Source organism: Leptidea sinapis, chromosome 3 (assembly GCF_905404315.1).
Source record: "Leptidea sinapis chromosome 3, ilLepSina1.1, whole genome shotgun sequence".
NCBI classification, from domain to species: Eukaryota; Metazoa; Arthropoda; class Insecta; order Lepidoptera; family Pieridae; genus Leptidea; species Leptidea sinapis.
Genome location: NC_066267.1, coordinates 13,028,042 through 13,046,531, shown reverse-complemented (window position 1 = coordinate 13,046,531; position 18,490 = coordinate 13,028,042). Strand labels below are relative to the sequence as shown.

Below are 18,490 nucleotides of genomic sequence, written 5' to 3'. Positions count from 1 at the left end.
TATTTTTCATCCCCCTAAATGTTAAGGGTGGTCCACGCCAACTTTTTTTTTTAATTTTTTTTAGCTTTAAAAATACATACAACTTGAAATTTTCACTCATCTACGATCAACAGTTACTTTTGTATCGCGATTTTAAAATCGACAATACAACGTTTGCTGGGTCAGCTGGTATATCTATAAAATATGTCAGCACTAACTATCGTCAAAATTAATTCATCGTACGTGTCAGCAATAACTTTAACAAACTATCAAAACAATTCGATCCTGACTTTATTCTGTAGCAGCTCTGACTCCATTAAGCGTCAGTTAGGAATTGAGTTACTTGGTCAATTTGGTTGTCGATCTGATAATATGTAATGAGATAAGTAATATAATAGTGTTAAGCATTTGATTCGTGTAAGTAACTCTCACAATTTTTTTTGTTTTATATTTTACCTAACTACTAGTGAGAATCTATAAATGGCTTTCTGTTACTTTATCATGTATGTATTGTAAAGTGTTCAGCTGTAGATTTTCGGGGGGGAGATTGCCTCCGGTCCTCGACACTAACCTATGCGAAACATAGCGGCGCTAGGCCGCTACTTCACGCCGGTATTCTGTGCGAGTGTGGTAATTAACACGGACGAGTCTGGCCCGATTGTGCTGACGTCAAAAGACGGCAGCGACTCAGGCACGACTAAGACTTTTTAGAAGTGGGAGATGACTCTCCCACTTCTAAAAAGCCCTTAGTCGCCTCTTACGACACCCATGGGCCTGGGACTCCCCTTTTCTTTTTACGCCCCGAAAGTACAGTAGATTCTCCAAATACATAAATAAATAATATTATTCTAAGTACCTACGTTGTATTATAAAATCATATAAAAAATGTGAATATTTGTTTGTTTGTTTAGCTTTCACGCTGTAACTACTCAAATGATTATTGTGAAATTCTATGGTGATTCTCAATAGCCAGATAATTAAAAAAAAATACTGTACAAAATGGCGGCAAAATAATGCGCTAACTATGTCTCATCATCATCTCATATCTCATGCCCCCACTGGAACTCAAATAGAAGTACTGTATATAAATCTTTAGATACTATGCCTACTACTTGATCGAGTTACTAAGCCTTTTGTAAGGCGATGTATATGATTTTACAACAAGATCCCAAAAATGTTGAAAACAAATGTATAACGAAATTCAAAAAAAGTGTTAAATGACGTTTATGTGGTTAAGGTGGTACCCATCTCATCCCCCCACTGGAACTGAAAATAAAAGTAAAATATGTAAATCTTTGCCTACCATGCCTACTACTCGGCTTAGTCAAGTAAGTAATTAGTCTATTGTGATGCGATGTATATGCTTTTACAACAAGATCCCAAAAATGTTGAAAACAAATGTATAACGAAATTGAAAAAAAGTGTTAAATGACGTTTATGTGGTTAAGGTGGTACCCATCTCATCCCCCACTGGAACTGAAAATAAAAGTAAAATATGTAAATCTTTGCCTACCATGCCTACTACTCGGCTTAGTCAAGTAAGTAATTAGTCTTTTGTGATGCGATGTATATGCTTTTACAACAAGATCCTAAAAATGTTGAAAACAAATGTATAACGAAATTCCAAAAAAGTGTTAAATGACGTTTATGTGGTAAAGGTGGTACCCATCTCATCCCCCCACTGGAACTGAAAATAAAAGTAAAATATGTTAATCTTTGTCTACCATGCCTACTACACGGCTAAGTCAAGTTAGTAATTAGTCTTTTGTGATGCGATGTATATGCTTTTACAACAAGAATCCAGAAAATGTTCAATACAATTATAAATATTTCGAAATTCAAAAGAATTGCTAATTAATGACGTTGTAAAGGTTACTATAACATAAATGAATTTCTAAGTGATAACACAGACTGGGAATGGAGCGACCGCCGTCAGTTTATTAATATTATATGATTGTATCGAAATTTTAGTAACCGCCGATTTAATAGCGAATTGTGATGTGTACCAATTTTTATGACCCATGTTACCACAATCTATACAAATAAATAAATTTCATATTATTTATTTTAAAAAAGCCCGCTGAGATTTTTGCGCCCGTGCTTCTCGGGTCTGAGGCATTCATTTCCGAATGGGTGATAGTTTTTGACTTTCAATAAGTGATTTCATATCCTATTTTGAATAAAATTATTAGAATTTACATCGATGCATTAAGATACCGATGAAATTTGTTTCAGATTTCATCGCGTTCGCTGTAACATCATCCACTGTTTACACTTAGTCATCGGCTACACGATTAGGTAGCGAATGGCTTCTTCCAACGATAAATTTGTTATGAGAATAGCGATGTCTCTGTGATTCATCGGTTAGAGAGATGATTGGTGGTCATTCAGAACTTCATTGTTCAATAATTGCATTAGCACAGTTCGAGAGTGAGTCTGACGTCTCGTAATATCATGCAAGTAGAATTTTTTTTGATGATAATAAGAGACGAGACGACCAGCACGAATGATACGCCCTGCCCATAATAATGCAGTGTCGCTCAGGATTCTCGAAAAACCCAAAAAATTCTGAGCGTGAGACGGAAGATGTTAAGTATCAGCTTTGTTCTTACTATTTATCGCAATAACGGCATTACCAGTGGGAGGCTCCTTTGCACAGGGAGCCGGCTAGATTAGAAGCAGTAATATGTAAACATTACTCTGTTTCTGTCTGAAGGGCGCCGTAGCTAGTGAAATTACTGGGCAAATGAGACTTAACATCTTACGTCTCAAGGTGGCGAGCGCAATTGTAGTGCCACTCATAAATATTTAGGTTTTTCAAGAGCGGCACTCCATTCTAATGGGCAGGGCGTATCAATTACCATCAGCTGAACGTCCTGCTCGACTCTTCCCTTATTTTCTTATAAAAAACATCAATAATGGTTTTATAATCCATTGCAGCTTGGATTACTGATTTATTGAATTAAATACAGTTTCACTATACGAGTATCATATCTGCTTTTATAGAGTCACCCGGTCATGTGAGTTGTTATACTTAAAAGAGCGTTGACTCTCACCACGGGGCCCCCAGTTCAATGATCGATTTTCGAATTCATAATGTACGTTTATTCGTCGCTTTATAAGGTCGCCAACAATCTTGTGATTCCTCTGGTGTTACAAGAAAGTATGGGCTGCAGTGATCACTTAGCATCAGGTGACTTCACTCTTCTATAAAAAAGTGACTAAAATAAAATCAAATACATTAAATACTAGTTGACCCGACAGACTTTGTTCTGTATATAATAAATAAAATAATGTTTTATATGAATTTGTCAATAATATATCATAACATCAACAATTACTTCGTAAAATATGCACCCTGCTGTCGTAATGAAATTGTTTCACAGCAGAACTATCAAACCGTGCGTCAATAAATTCTCTCATAGAAATTATGTATGGACACATCAAAGGAAAAACAAATTTGTTGTTTTTATTTAATTTAGCAGCATTTTCCTATTTATTCACCTTTTAAACCTTCTCTGGACTTCCACAAATAATTCAAGACCAAAATTAGCCAAATCGGTCCAACCGTTTTCGAGTTTTAGCGAGACTAACGAACAGCAATTCATTTATATATATATATATAGATTTCGTTCGTAACTGTACTTGCAATAAAAACTTGATGCAATAAAACATTTACGACCGGTGCCAATAACAAAGAGTATTTCACTAGTTAGTAGGAAGTCGACCGGACTAGTTCATATTTCTACAGTTAAACATAATATATTTGGTCGAAATATATATAATATTTATATGGGGCATTTGATTGCAAGTAATTACCGCCGGTCACACTCTCTTGCATACCAGAGGAAGTACCAGAGCATTGCCGGCCTTAGCTGAGTTCACTTACAAGTGGGAGGCTCCTTTGCACAGGAAGCCGGCTAGATTATGGGTACCACAACAGCGCCTATTGCTGCCGCGAAGCAGTAATGTGTAAACATTACTGTGTTTCGGTCTGGACGGCGCCGTAGCTAGTGAAATTGCTGGGCAAACGAGACTTAACATCTTATGTCGCAATGTGACGAGCGCAATTGTGGTGTTGCTCAGAATTTTTCGGTTTTACAAGAATCCTGAGCGGTACTGCATTGTAATAATATAATAATAATAATATGGACACACTTTTTACACAAATTATCTTGCCCCAAGTTAAGCATATATAGCCCGTGTTATGGGTTACAAGAGAACGATATATTTAATACAATATACTTACTTAAACATACATAAATTCATATAAACATACATAAATACATTTAAACATCCATGACTCGGAAACAAACATCCATATTCATCATATAAATGCTTGCACCTACCGGGATTCGAACCCGGGACCTCTAGCTTAGTAGGTAGGATCGCTAACCATTCGGCTATACAGGTCATCGTCAGGACGTAATGGGTAGGGCGTATCAATAACTATCAGCTGAACGTACTGCTCGTTTTGTCTATTATTTTCATAAAGAAAAAAAAACGCGCTTTTTTTAATTTTATTCTTATTTTTTATTTCATTTTATTGTCTCTGTGAATGGTTAGATTACTTGGCGTTGCGTAGAGAAGTCGCTACATTGTGTGTCTTCTACCGTATTTAGTACGGGGAGTGTTTCGAAAAGCTGTTTGATTTGATTCCTGGACCATACGAAAAAATGAGAAGAAGCTGATCGATGCTTGAAGTATCTTGGAGAATTCTTCATTGACTGTCATTCATTTATGACGAGACCAGCTTTTGTTGCTGCGTATAGAAACTATTAAGATTTATGGATATCAATAAGCATAATAATATTAATTAGGTGCTCAGAGAGTTATCGTTAATTTGGTATTCATTATTAAATTATCAGTTTTATCATTATAATAATACAATTCAATAAGTGTTGATACTGGAGTTGTTGCTACGCAGATAAGAATGCCAAATGGGTGAGAATAATACATGATTTGAACGATATGAACTTTTAAAAGGGCTTTATTTCAAAGTGGTAGATGGCATATTATATTATATTAAGTACATTATAATAGAATAAGTTCAAGTAATGTTGCATTCTGACTTAATGAATGTACGACATGGGATTCGAACATGCGTCTGCGAAGATAAAGCCTTTAGGCGACACTAAATGCCAGCGACCTTGAGCGATATGAGTTTACGGCTGCCGGCCGGCCATCTATGTAACAAAGCCAATATTTTCAAAATTCTTGCGTGGAAAACAGTTTATATGCTTACAATCCTCGATATATACTGCTAATCTGAATAAATGAACCTACACAAAAGAGTACAAGCTATGAGAATAACTTTTCTGAGAGAAGTACCAAAAAAATGCGTCACGCCATGCGAAAAACTTGTTTAACTTCAAAGAAATGTGGTAGTTCAAAAAGGCTCAGCAGTGTTAACTATAACCAACAGCAATCATTAGCAACCTACAAATAAGACTTAAGGACGCGTTTACGAATCCGACAAAAATAAGATATTTTTCGGTAGAGTTTGTAATGAAATTAAACTAAGCCTAACAAAACTAAAAATTGCCACAAATAGATTACTTATTTATCTCCAATTAGCGGGAAATGTTTGCTTTGAAATTTTGATATTTTATGTCGTAAAAACGATTATCCGTTACCTCTTCACACAAAATTTACGAAATGGGGCTTCATTCAGGATCAGTTTTCTGCTACCACTTACACAATTTTGGCTCTTAAAAATTATGTAAGGAAAGCAGATATAATATTTTCAAAAACACGGGAAATCAATTAAAGAATATCTAATAAATAATCTCAAAAAAATTAAAAATTAATCGTCTAAAATTCATATATATTTCTGATAAGCATGAGCTTTAAAGTGTGGTATTAAGGGTTATTTTATTTTGTCACTCTGTACGCATTCCACAGAAAGATCTATCTAAATAACCTCAGTCCGCGCTCGGCCGTCGTCAGAAACATAATTTTCAATAAATTATGTTTCTGTATTTTTTTGAAGAATTTGTGATTTATAAGTTCATCTCTAAATACTTTCTAGGTCTAATCGAAACTCAAGATGGCGCTTATAAAATTGGCAACTTTTCTTCATGGGTGTCATTTTCATGGTTTTCGGGGTCAACAATAACGAATATCGGGTCAAAATCGAAATCCAAGATGGCGCCTATGAATTTTACCAACTTCTCTTCATGGGTGTCATTTTAATGGTTATCGGGGTTAACAATAACGAATATCGGGTCAAAATCGAAATCCATGATGGCGCCTAAGAAATTTACCAACTTCTCTTCATGGGTGTCATTTTCGTGATTTTCGGGGTCAATAATAACGAATATCGGGTCAAAATCGAAATTCAAGATGGCGCCTATGCAAATTACCAACTTCTCTTCATGGGTGTCATTTTCATGGTTATCGGGGTTAACAATAACGAATATCGGGTCAAAATCGAAATCCAAGATGGCGCCTATGAAATTTACCAACTTCTCTTCATGGGTGTCATTTTCATGATTTTCGGGGTTAACAATAACGAATATCGGGTCAAAATTGAAATCCAAGATGGCGCCGATGAAATTTACCAACTTCTCTTCATGGGTGTCATTTTCATGGTTGTTGGGGTCAACAATATCGAATATCGGGTCAAAATCGAAATTCAAGATGGTGACTATGAAATTTACCAACTTCTTATCATGAGTGTCATTTTCATGGATTTTGGGGTTAACAATAACGAATAGCGGGCCTAAATCTAATTCCATGATGGCGCTTGTGAAATCTACAAAATTTTCTTCATGGGTGTCATTTACATCGTCAAAATTAGAATTCATTCATAAACTTAAATTATCTTATAAAAGGCCTGTCTAACAATATCCCACATGCTAAATTAATTCTTCATTCCTTAAATATAGAAATATTTACATTTCGACTTTTCACTCACAATATGTAAAAAACACATTCCGTTACCAATCTAATTAAAAAATCTCAAAATTTGATTTTGAAAGACCTATCTAACTGTTCTCTGCACCCTCGATAACCTCGGATACGATACCCATATTGTTGAAATCATAATTTTTCGCGGCGGCCATCTTGGATTTAAAAAAAACTGCGTTTACTGCACACGACGTTATGCTACAGAATTGCCATCTAAAATTCTAATATTTAACTACGAAACGAATACATCAACCAATTATCAAAAATACATAGGTATTAAAAAAATAAAATTCAAACTTGCTAAAGTACCAAATTCATTTGATTCCCGCAATTAACTTTAAGTACGTGTATGTGTTTGAACGGTGTCAGTGTAGTAGTGCGATTCGATACCTCTCTGTTTTGAGAACGCGTCCTTAAGGATATGTGTAACAGGATTAAGTAGTGTTCATAGCTCGAATTTCTATACTTTCACCACAAAACTTGTCTAAAAACACCATGTTTGCGTGTTTTCTGCTTCCTCTTCGCCTTAACATTCACTAAACGGGCATTGTTATTATGCTACCGTCAAAATATATCGTATGAGTAATAATAGTTCATAAAACTTGATTTATGAACTATACGATACATTTATAGTTCCAGAAGAGAGGGAAAGTATTTAATAACTAATTAAGTCTATAGAATTTAATAGGTTATAACCTAGGTCCTAAAGAATCATTAAGATAAATTTTAACAGTTTTCTCTCAATATATTCTTGATAATTTTCTAGAAATTGTGATGTTCATCATGTTTACAACAGGAATAATATAAAATTTTTATGCTTACTACTAAAGACTTGTTGGGCGGTGCTTTAATAATATGATTCCAGAAAATGTACAAAACAAATGTGTTACGAAATTTACAAGAATTGTTAAAAGACGTTTATGTGTTAAGGTGACTATAATATAAATGACTTTCTTTAATGATATCACAGATTGTGAACGTAGCGACTGCCCTAAGGCAATTTAAAAAACAAATTTTAATGTAACAAAATTTTATAAAAACCGCCGAGTTTCTTGCGTTTCAGTTTAAGTTTTTGGATGGGTGGTAGTTAATGGTGTTAAAGTTCATAAGTTATTTAGAGTAAAACATATTTGAATTTGTATACAAACAAATTCAAATCTTAATACATATAAAAAAATGTTTGTTTCCAGTGAACTCCTAAACAAATGAACGGATTTTAATAGGGATTACTTCATGGAGTGCAGTTTAGTCCAACTTGAGAGATAGGATAGTTTTTATTTCGATTTGGGACCCAAAATTACTTTTATTTCCAATATTTTTTTCTATGGACATATTTTATTGGCGCACGGTTTAACAGTTCTGCTGTACAATTTCACTATAACAGCAGGGGGCATATTTTACTAAATATTTCTTGATGTTATGAAATATTATTGACAAATTCATAAAAAAAAACAGTAATTTATTTATTATGAACAGAACAACGTCTGTCGGGTCAGCTAGTATAATAAACAACCTTAGCATTGCCAATGTATAGTGCACTTAGAACCAAACAATTCCAATGAGCGTGAATATAAATAGAATAAAAAATACGAGTAAATAAGGTGAGTAAAATGGTTTTCACACAAATGCCAGGGATGTGGGTAGCAATTATTAATTAAGAGCATTATCTACTTACTAACTGTTGAGCAAGACATCGAATCGACGGTGTTTCTAGGTCAATATGCGTGATTACCGATTTTATGTGTGAGATAAGAAATTCAACAGATAAAAATAGTTTTATTGCTCGTTGAGTTTGAATATATTAAATTAAAATGCTTCATTGTGACCAAGCAACATACGTTAGTTTAAGAATGTTATCATTTTCGCCGGAAGGTTTTTTTTTAAATTAAACTTTTATCACATCGCCTCAAATTTTTCGTCCAACTATCGTATTCAGCATTACGTCTGTAATGCTTTGTAGGGGTCAATTCTAGGGGTAAAAGGCAGGTTGGCTGAGTGGTGCGAGGCGCCAGATTTTAGCCCTTGTAATTCCCGAGAGGGAGTGGGAATATTATTTTATTTAAGGAAAAATAAATATTTAAGCATAATTTTTATAAATTTGTTATTATTATGCTAATTATGTAATTTTACGAAAAAAAAGTTGCACTTGTATAGTGGTTTCATAAAGCCACACGATTGCTTTTTATGGAAACTATAAACGAGCGTATAGGTCCTCTGATGGTAGGTGATCATTATCGCCTATGTTCTCTTGCATTTTCACAGTCATTAATGGGGATGTCTGTGACGACCCCGTGCCTTACAGATCCACAGTGCCACCGATGACGACAAACAGTGCTTTTCTTATTAGCTCGGTATAACGGCAAAGATATGAAATGTTGGCAAAAAGACAGTATTCCGATAGTTTGGTGAGTGTCAATAAATGCATCATGAGGCCAGAATAGATACAATTAATTACGATTAAGTAAGAAATATATACACGCAATCACGCTCAAAAACTGTCTGAAGCAAAATTCTGCCTAAGCGTCTATTACCACAGTTCTCGTTCAGTTGTACTTTGACCGCGCTTTGAATACAACGCCACGCAAACAAAAACTTTTTAAACGAAATCTGTCCAACTAACAGCATATCAAAACTTAAAAACGATGGAGTGTCGTATCTCAGGTAAGTGCCCCTTTAAATTACTTGTAGGTTGTAATAATTTTGCTAAATAATTACCCCCTTATTCATAATGGTCCGCTAACTTTAAACGGCCGCTAAGGAGTGCTTTTTCTCATTCTGACTTAGGTCAATAGAAGAAGACAGAGTGAGAATTAGCAACGCTTTAAGTTAGCAGACTATTATGAATAAGGGGGTTACATTTAATTGCTAAAAAAAAATACATCTCCATCGAAACGTAAACATTTCGCACCACTATCAATGAGTTAATGTGTGTATACCATAGATCTGAACATTACCGCGACGAAATAAGGTGTTAATTTGAATGAATGTTTTAATGTTATCTGTACATGTTCATGTTTAAAGTTAATAAGTATACATAACGCCACTCGGACATTTTTGTCGACCTTTCAACAGGCGATTGTGAGTGTAATTGTTTATAGTACGTCAATGAGTTTAAGGCATTTGTTTGTTTGTGTATCTCCCCCATATTGACCTACGGGGCTACCGAAGACGCTTAAGGTAAAGGGCGAACGCTTATGTAATAATTTTCTGACCAATGAGCAACCAGTATCCCGCTCACCTCAGTCGAATGACGGAACTGTTTGCACTGCGAATTTATTCGCAGTGCAAACCTATTTAGGTATCTGTGTCTATTGGTTTATGTGGTCGAGAACCTGAGTTCTCGAAATTACAGTAGAAAGTTGATCACCGATTAAAATAATAAATCATCAAAATAACGCATGCCTAATTTAACGATGTGAAGAAATGTAGTTTCTATAAACCAAAGTTTTTTATGGAGTCATTGTTATTGTCAATATATTTTGTGAATTTGGCAACTTCGGTGAGGTTTACGTAGTTTTTTAAGTATTTCTTCAGCTATTTCATTTTTAACACTTTATAGTATCTTGACTATGTAACGGATTCTTAAGCACAATTTTCAAAACATTCAAAACGTTCTATTTATTCACTTTAAAAAAAATGGTATGACATGCTTAAAAACAGAAAAAAACTTCACCAAGATGAGATTAATTATTCGACAAAAACTATTTTTTAACAGAAATAGGTATCAGTTACTATTATGAACACATCTGAAAAAACCTGCGAAAAAAGCAAAACATTGAGAAGTTGCGCTCAATTCACAATTGTATTCTTAAATCGCTATTTACTTCCCGACAACGGTTGACTTCATAGACACTTATTAATATGTATGGTATTATGTCCGTCATTTTAGGCATAAGTGAAAGTTATTTGGACAGTAACCAGCTATTTGTCAACTTGTGCCGCGTATTAGTGTTAGCAGTCAACCGTGACAAGATAGATGTCGTGTCAATGACATTCAATACCAAATAACTACTAAATAGGATGCTTTCTATTTCGATTCGCGACCCTTAATATTTTTTAATTTCAAATTTTATTTCTGTATGAATAATTCTATGAGATAAATATTGACGCACAATTTGACAGCTGTGACATTATTTCATTATTTGTGATGATTGAAATTCTATAAACATTCGTTATAAAAAAAATTGCGTGCATACAAAGTACACATGTCAGAAGTGAAAGCTGCATTGTGCAGGAACCTCTAAACTGCATATGAAGTCCTGGTACTTGTTGCTAGGATGACACGTGATTTCAACCGCTATAAAAGATATTTCTATCACCGCTACCATATTTATGTTCTCCTGGTGTCTACCACGTCGTGTGCATTACGTCAGAATTTAATAATTATTAAGGTATACTCGCGACAGACATAAGACAAACTATTCTTCAACTATGATCGCCTGGTACCAATTCTCATTTTCTCTCACGTTAAAACATATGAATTTATGTGTCTGTCTCATTTCTCTCGCGTTTTCGTTTCATCGACTTTCAAATCACAACGATGCTAAAGAAGTTCACTACAAAAAAGATTTTGTATTATGAAATTTGTCCAGCTAGTATTTGTACAGATATATACTCTCGACTTATACTATACAAAAAATACAAGGTAATTACACTTGGTCAATCGTGGTTTATCTCTTAGAACTTATCACATACAAGGAAGCGGCTGAGGCTGTGTATTGTTGTATAAGTATACTTACAAGTTTACAACTTCTCAACACCTTCATTATCATACACCTGTCGCCCAGGCAGTGATTAGCCACAGACCTCCATTCATCCATCCAAACAAAATGTATAATCAAATTCAAAAGAATTGCAAAAAACGTTTATGGTAAAGGTACTAATAACATAAATGATTTTCATAATGATACCACAGACTAGGAATGGAGTGAACGCCCTCGGGCTTTTCTTTATTATGACAATAAGGGGCAAGACGATCAGTTGATGGTAATTGATACGTCCTGCATAGGTACTTTTAGGCATACTATTTACTACTACTAAAAATATTTAAATTTGAATTCGCCACGCGCCTGAGTTTCACATAGGTTCATCTTTCTCAGGCTTCTTCAACTCTTTCTGCCCTTAAAGGACATTTATCTAGGGTACATGTAAGGTAAAGGCTTCAAAAATTTATCCCTCACCTAAAACCGGTTTCACCATTATAATATGGGATACCTAAGAAAAAGTTATTTAATATAATTACTAAGTCATAGATTTGTAGAGTAATCATTATTGACTACTCTGTGGAAGTCTTATGTATCTTGTCAATAAATTTTTAAATTTTTCAAATATACAAAAATAAATGTTAGTTTATTTTAGCTCAGCTGAAACGAATTATATTAAATATATACTTTTGTCTTTCGCAGCTCACAAGCTAGTATAACTTTCAATCAAGGGTGTTCTCTGCCGTCGGGTGCATTGTATAGAGTAGGTAAGTATAGAGTATTGCTCTATTTTTTTTTGTTTCTTTCGTTCTTTAGTTGATTGGGGGCGAGCCAATAAAAGCTTGTATTCCTTCTGTATCAGTGAACAGGATGAAATCTTTATAAATACTAAATCACAATTGCGTCAGACAGCCTCAACGGCACTGTAGCATAACCGCAGGGCGTATCAAATACCAGCAGATGAACTTCTACCCGTCTCGTCACATTTTCTCATAAAAAAATGCCCGTTTTTATTTTCCACCCATCATCTATTCACTTTAATGGGATCTTAGTACAATTTAACTTATAACCTACGGTGCTATTCACGTAATTGTAAAGTCATTGGCGCTATGTTCCGATCCTATCCACGTTTGGCTCTAGATTTGTATTCTCCTATTATTCCCCTAGAACAGCGTTACCCATTTGCCCGGTCGCGACCCGGTACTGGGTCATCAAAATGAATTACCGGGGCACAACAGTCCTGCCTTGCTTAATACAAAATAACAAACGATAAAAGTTTCGTCATTTTCAGCGAACTTGGATGCAACTAGTAAAAAAATAAGCAGGAACTCTATACTTCGCACTAAAATATAGATACTAAAGCGATATCAATTTATAATTTATTATACCTAATGGATGATTATTATTTTACCTAATAGCTGGGGTTTAAAGTATAAAGTAGGTCGAGTAGGGACAGTGTAAAAATTACCGGGCCATGGCAGAAAAACATTAAGTGAACGGTTAATTTGTGTCACAAGAATACAAAATTGAACTTTTTGACATAAGATCGTTTCGACAGTAGGTATATAACAAGATTGAATAGCATATTAAAATATACATATTATCATGTCCCGAATATTGGTAAAATTAAGGAGGGTTAAATTTTATGCTTCTTATGCTGCAAAATATTTAAAAAAAACATCCGTCGAAAAATGGAACTTGATTGTAGCGCAACATACGCAATCAAAAGAAACATCTCAACCATCCAAGAAAGGTCGTAGTCAAGAATGTCGAGGTAAGAAGCGAGTACGAAGATGATTTGGTATTCGTCTTAGCTCGGGTGTGAACGGCGTGCGGTGCGAGTGCAAGCGAGAGCGAGCGCCGGACCAACGCCAAGCAGGCAGTCAGGGAAGGACTGTCAAGCGAGGCGGTTGTATCGCACGCGCATGCCCTGAACACCACGTTCTTATTACGTTATCTATTAAAGCTGTGATGTAAAGTAAATGCTTTGTGAAGTTATTTTGTTTCTTGCTGATTATTACACCGTGTGTTTAATAAAAATGTTTTTTACTTGCTGTCGTGTTAAATGGCCACAACAATGGAGAATCAGTAAGATCCAGACTATATTTTTTTTATTACAGCTTTGACATTACAATAATGGTCCCACAAAACCATCTTATTGGTTTGTCTGAGGGATCAGCGCAATCTTAGTAAATTTCTAATCTAAATAACATGTACTTACTTAAATAGATGGCCTTGCCCCATCATATATAATATTATAAAGATAGACTTACGTTTTGTACCCTGCGGCATGACGAGGGCGCTCCGCTGGTCGGCTCTCAGAAGGCTCTCGGCCTCCGCTCCACCTTGGTGCGTCATTTCCATTCCTTATCGATCACCCAATATCATAAAACTGACATTTGTGTAGATTTCTGGAACAAACAAAATTTCAATTAGTTATGAGGGATACACTTCATGTCATAATGCTGGAAAACTAACTAGTGTTGATAATTTGTACGTCTAGATAGAGCCTCTTACTGCTAAACAACCAATGAAAACAGGGCAGGTTTATTACTTTAGTACTCGTATCCGTGACAAGCTACGTCTTACACTTGCGATTTGTATGTCATTTTGTATTAATCTGCGTGCTTGCTCAAATAAGAAAGAGATTGTCACTCTAAATTGTTGATTACACAAGTGAACATTAATGTCTGTCTAGCCAGTAAGCATTTATAAAGATCAAAACCAAAAGGCCAAATATCAACAGTTTTCCTTCCTTAGTATCCTAATTCATCCACGCTAATTCATTTCAACATCTTCAAATCAGCCGGAAGACGTGCAATGCTGGACAAAGGCCTCCTCCAAAATCGCCATGACGATCGGTTTTGCGCTGCCCTCATCATCCAACCTATTCCGGCAATCTTGACCAGATCGTCGATCCATCTTGCGGGAGGCCTACCAACACTACATCTTCCGGTACGTGGTTGCCATTTGAGGACTATACTGCCCCACCGGCTATCTCTCCGTCGAGCTATGTGCCCTGCCCACTGCCACTTCAGTTTCGTAAAATCTGGGCTATGTCGGTAAATTTGGTTCTAATATGGATCATCTCATTTCTGATCTCGCAATGAAACTCCAAGCTTTCTTCACTCTCCATTGCCTGCTGAGCGACATTGAGCTATCTGCCAGTGAAAGCCCCATCAAAATAGGCTAGCCCTTGTAGATATAAGGCAGACCAAACGTATAGATTTCTATTACATTTTATGTGAAAAAAGTTAGTTACATAATTGAATCATCATCCTATTTTCAGCCGAAAGATTCGTCTTAAAATAGGATGGCCTCTCCCAAAGATCTCCAAGAAAGAAAGACCACCGGTCCATCTTGTGTGTACCAATACTGCGTCTTCCGGTATATTGTAACCATTTTAGGACTTTACTGCCCCAATGGCTATCTGTCCTTCAACCTATATAAAAAAAAAGTATGAAGACCATTTAATAGGGAATATGCATGTGACATAGATTTAGTTCAAATGTTATTATTTCAATCGTAATTATTATTGACTTTTTTTATATATTTATATTATTTTTATAATTTTTGCTGAATAATAAATATTAAATAAACAAAAGTGCAATAAATACCCGCGAAATATAAAACATCGAAACGCAATGCTATTGGTTGAATCGTTGTGTGACGTCAAAGTCTCTCATGAGCAATGGTATGGTTCCTAGATATTATTTTCGGTGGTTAGCGATATATTAAGTTTTGTTTTGGTTTTTTATTATTCAATGATCGGTATCATTATTATTTACAATAACTGAAAGTGTATTTGTTAAAATGCAATCAGATAATCTTCCAAGAATAGACGCGTTTTTTGTGTTTCAAACCCAGATTTTACTTCTGCTGAATTTAAAAAAGTGAAAGCTACAATTTTTTTTTATGCAAAAAAATATTCTCACTCTGTCTTCTTATATTGACCTGAGACAGAATGAGAAAAAACACTCCTAAGCGGCTGTTTAAAGTTAGCGGACCATTATGAATAAGGGGGTAAAAGGTTATATTTCTAAAATATGTAACAAGTAAGAACAAGACAAGTATGTACAGTAAATTAACACAACCATGTCTTGATAGTCTGCACTAATGCTATTAGAAATCAAACAAATAAGTCAAGAATCAACTGAAGTTAATTCAGTTAACATAGATTATTTCACTCAACTCTGTTAACTGGTGTAAATTATATGATTGATCATGTTTTGATTGTTGTATGGGATTCCAACTTGGCCACTCCAAATTCAGTTCTATTACAAGTACTTAAGAACTATTTTGTGTTCTATCCTTACTGATTGAATAGGATAGAATGTGGTAGTTTAAGCCTTCAGTTTTTTGACCTGTATTCCAGAGATCTTAACTCTTGTATGGCATTTGGGTGATAGTTTTCACTTTCCCTTAGGTACTTACCCATTTTGTATGTCTTTTTAATGAGAAAAAGTAATGCGACTAAGAAAACTTACCAACAAGTTTCATATTTCGGAAGGCGTCTAAAATCTCAATACGTAATCCGAGACCGAGAAGTGTATTTTATAAGAAAAAATTGCAAAGAAAATGCTGACTTTTTTCAAACCCGCATTTTTTTTAAAGCTAAACAAAATATCCCGCAGAGTTGCCCATGTCAGGTGGCTTTTATTGTCTATTTTTTTATGGAAAAGGAGGACAAACAAGCGTACGAATCACCTGGTGATAAGTGATTACCACCGCCCACATTCTCTTGAAACACCAGAAGAATCTTTAAGGAAAGTGCATGCGCTTTTTTAAGGTATCTCATATCGTCCTAGAAACACAGCAAAGGAACCTCGATCCACAACTTGGCTGTATGTGGAAGAAAGCTCCTTGAAAACTGCACTGTGGACAAAAGCCACACATCCAGATGGTGGGGGTGATATTCTAATTTATGGTGTATCGTGCCAAGGTATAGAAATCAGGTCAAACAGCTCTTTGGGACACTCCCCGTGATAGATGTGGAAGAAGACACACTGAAGCAACGTCTCTATGCAATCCATGTGATATAGCCGGATACCCGACAATTCGAGCAGCTTTGCGTTGCATGCGGTGAAATGGTTCAAACTGATACTAAGGTGTGCCAGTGTCTATTAAATAAATATTCTCAGTGTAATTTTTTGCTGGTAAACTGACAGAGTTAAGAACATGTTTTTTTCAACTTGCCCCTTGATTTACATAAAATACTGACTGCAAGGGGAATGTTTAATAAATAAATCAGTCAATACAGTATCTATAAAGCTAAAGTCATTTGTTATCAGTATGGTCTAAAGATATTTTAAAACAATAAATAATTTTATACTTAAAATAAATATAAGGATAAAAATAATATTGACATTTAATATTATACTGGACATTCAGCCAATGGTAATTGATACACCCTACCTAATAAAGTGCCAAAATTGTGAGTGGCACTACAATTGTGCTTGTCACCTTGAGACATAAGATGTTAAGTCTCATTTGCCTAGTAATTTCACAAGCTATGGCACCATTCACAACTAATCACAGTAATGTTTACACATTACTGCTACACGGCAGAAATAGGTGCTGTTGTGGTACCCATAATCTAGCCGGCTTCCTGTACAAAATAGCCTCCCACTGGTAAATATATTATGATACCCTCAAAAAAATATACTGCTCACTTGTAAAATATAAATTGATATAATATATTTGATGCATCAAGTTGAGTTCTTTTCAGGTCTGAAGCAGTCTATTTTAAATGGGTGGTAGTTCTTGGTGTTCAATAAGTGATTTTGATTCGTATTCTGAATAAAAATATTTGAATTTGAAAAAAAAGTACTAGAACAGAAAAGGTAGAATGTGCTGGTAATTTCATAGCACTGATGTTTTTCATTGAACATACTACAAACAAGTAGACTAAATCACTGTTTGATTACAAAATATGTAACTTGGCTACGACCTAAAAATGATAAGAATAGACTAAACTATATCTATTATATCGATAATCTAACTATATTACCTAATTATGTAAATTAAACTAACACAAGAGAATATGTTATGTATCTAAGTATTTATATGTAAGGATTTTGGTTGAAATGCCTACTGGTTAAATAGAGCAAAGTCAATGAACTCTCTTTTGAATAAGATTTGCTCAAGACATGAGACAGATGTGTAGTATGAAAGGCCAGATACAATATGTATTTCTTGATTTTATTACTCTTTATTGATTTATACCCCTGTATATATAGAAAGACATACATTTTAATAATAGTGATTGTGTATGGGTGAATAATGCACATTTAAATATTTTATAACTTGAAATTAAAGTATAAGACTTATATAAAATTATTATTATGTATACAAAACAAAAAAGTATATTATTGTTTAATGTGCTTTCAGTAGATTAATAGGAGGTTAACAGCTTTATATAATTAAAATATAAGCCAAACATACTTATATGGTTTAACATGGTGGTGGTACGTTAAAAAAATGTTTTTTACTTAGAAAATATATATAAGACACTTTGCTTTATAAAATGTGATAAGCGCATGTTCAAAATATAATATTAAAGTCTTTGGATAAACATACCAAACCTCGCTGAGTAAACTTAAATAAGGTTCAATTATCTATATTATAACATTATATTTTGGTGTATAAAATGATAGATGCCACTGTAAGTAGGAAACACGTGCAAAATGTTTTTATATCACGACTCACGCTGTCTTTAAGCTTCTACCAAACTCAGGTAACCACAATTCACGATACGAACACTTGACAGTTTGAGTTTACGCGTGGTTGCGCTAGCGATATAAAAATATTAGATAATAGCGTCTCATTTTAACCACGAGAGCCTAGAACTAATAACAATAACGCTCCACCTTTAAATTTTGTAGTTCTAGTTAGTA

The 18,490-nt window shown here is 34.7% G+C and overlaps 1 protein-coding gene across 4 annotated transcripts in view; it reads right to left on the bottom strand.

The window, feature by feature from the left end:
• The window catches only part of LOC126979537 (equilibrative nucleoside transporter 1), a 72,353-nt gene that overhangs the window by 53,805 nt on the left and 58 nt on the right, over positions 1-18,490 (bottom strand). The window contains exons 1-2 of one of the 4 annotated variants that reach the window (XM_050828884.1): positions 18,303-18,446; positions 13,868-14,005 (exon numbers count right to left, since the gene is read on the bottom strand). In XM_050828884.1, coding sequence (XP_050684841.1) covers positions 13,868-13,958 — 91 coding nt within the window. In that variant the 5' untranslated portion in view covers positions 13,959-14,005; positions 18,303-18,446. Of the gene's footprint in view, positions 1-13,867; positions 14,006-18,173; positions 18,447-18,490 lie in introns of those variants that run through there. The other 3 variants (XM_050828883.1, XM_050828886.1, XM_050828885.1) reach the window with 3 other exon arrangements.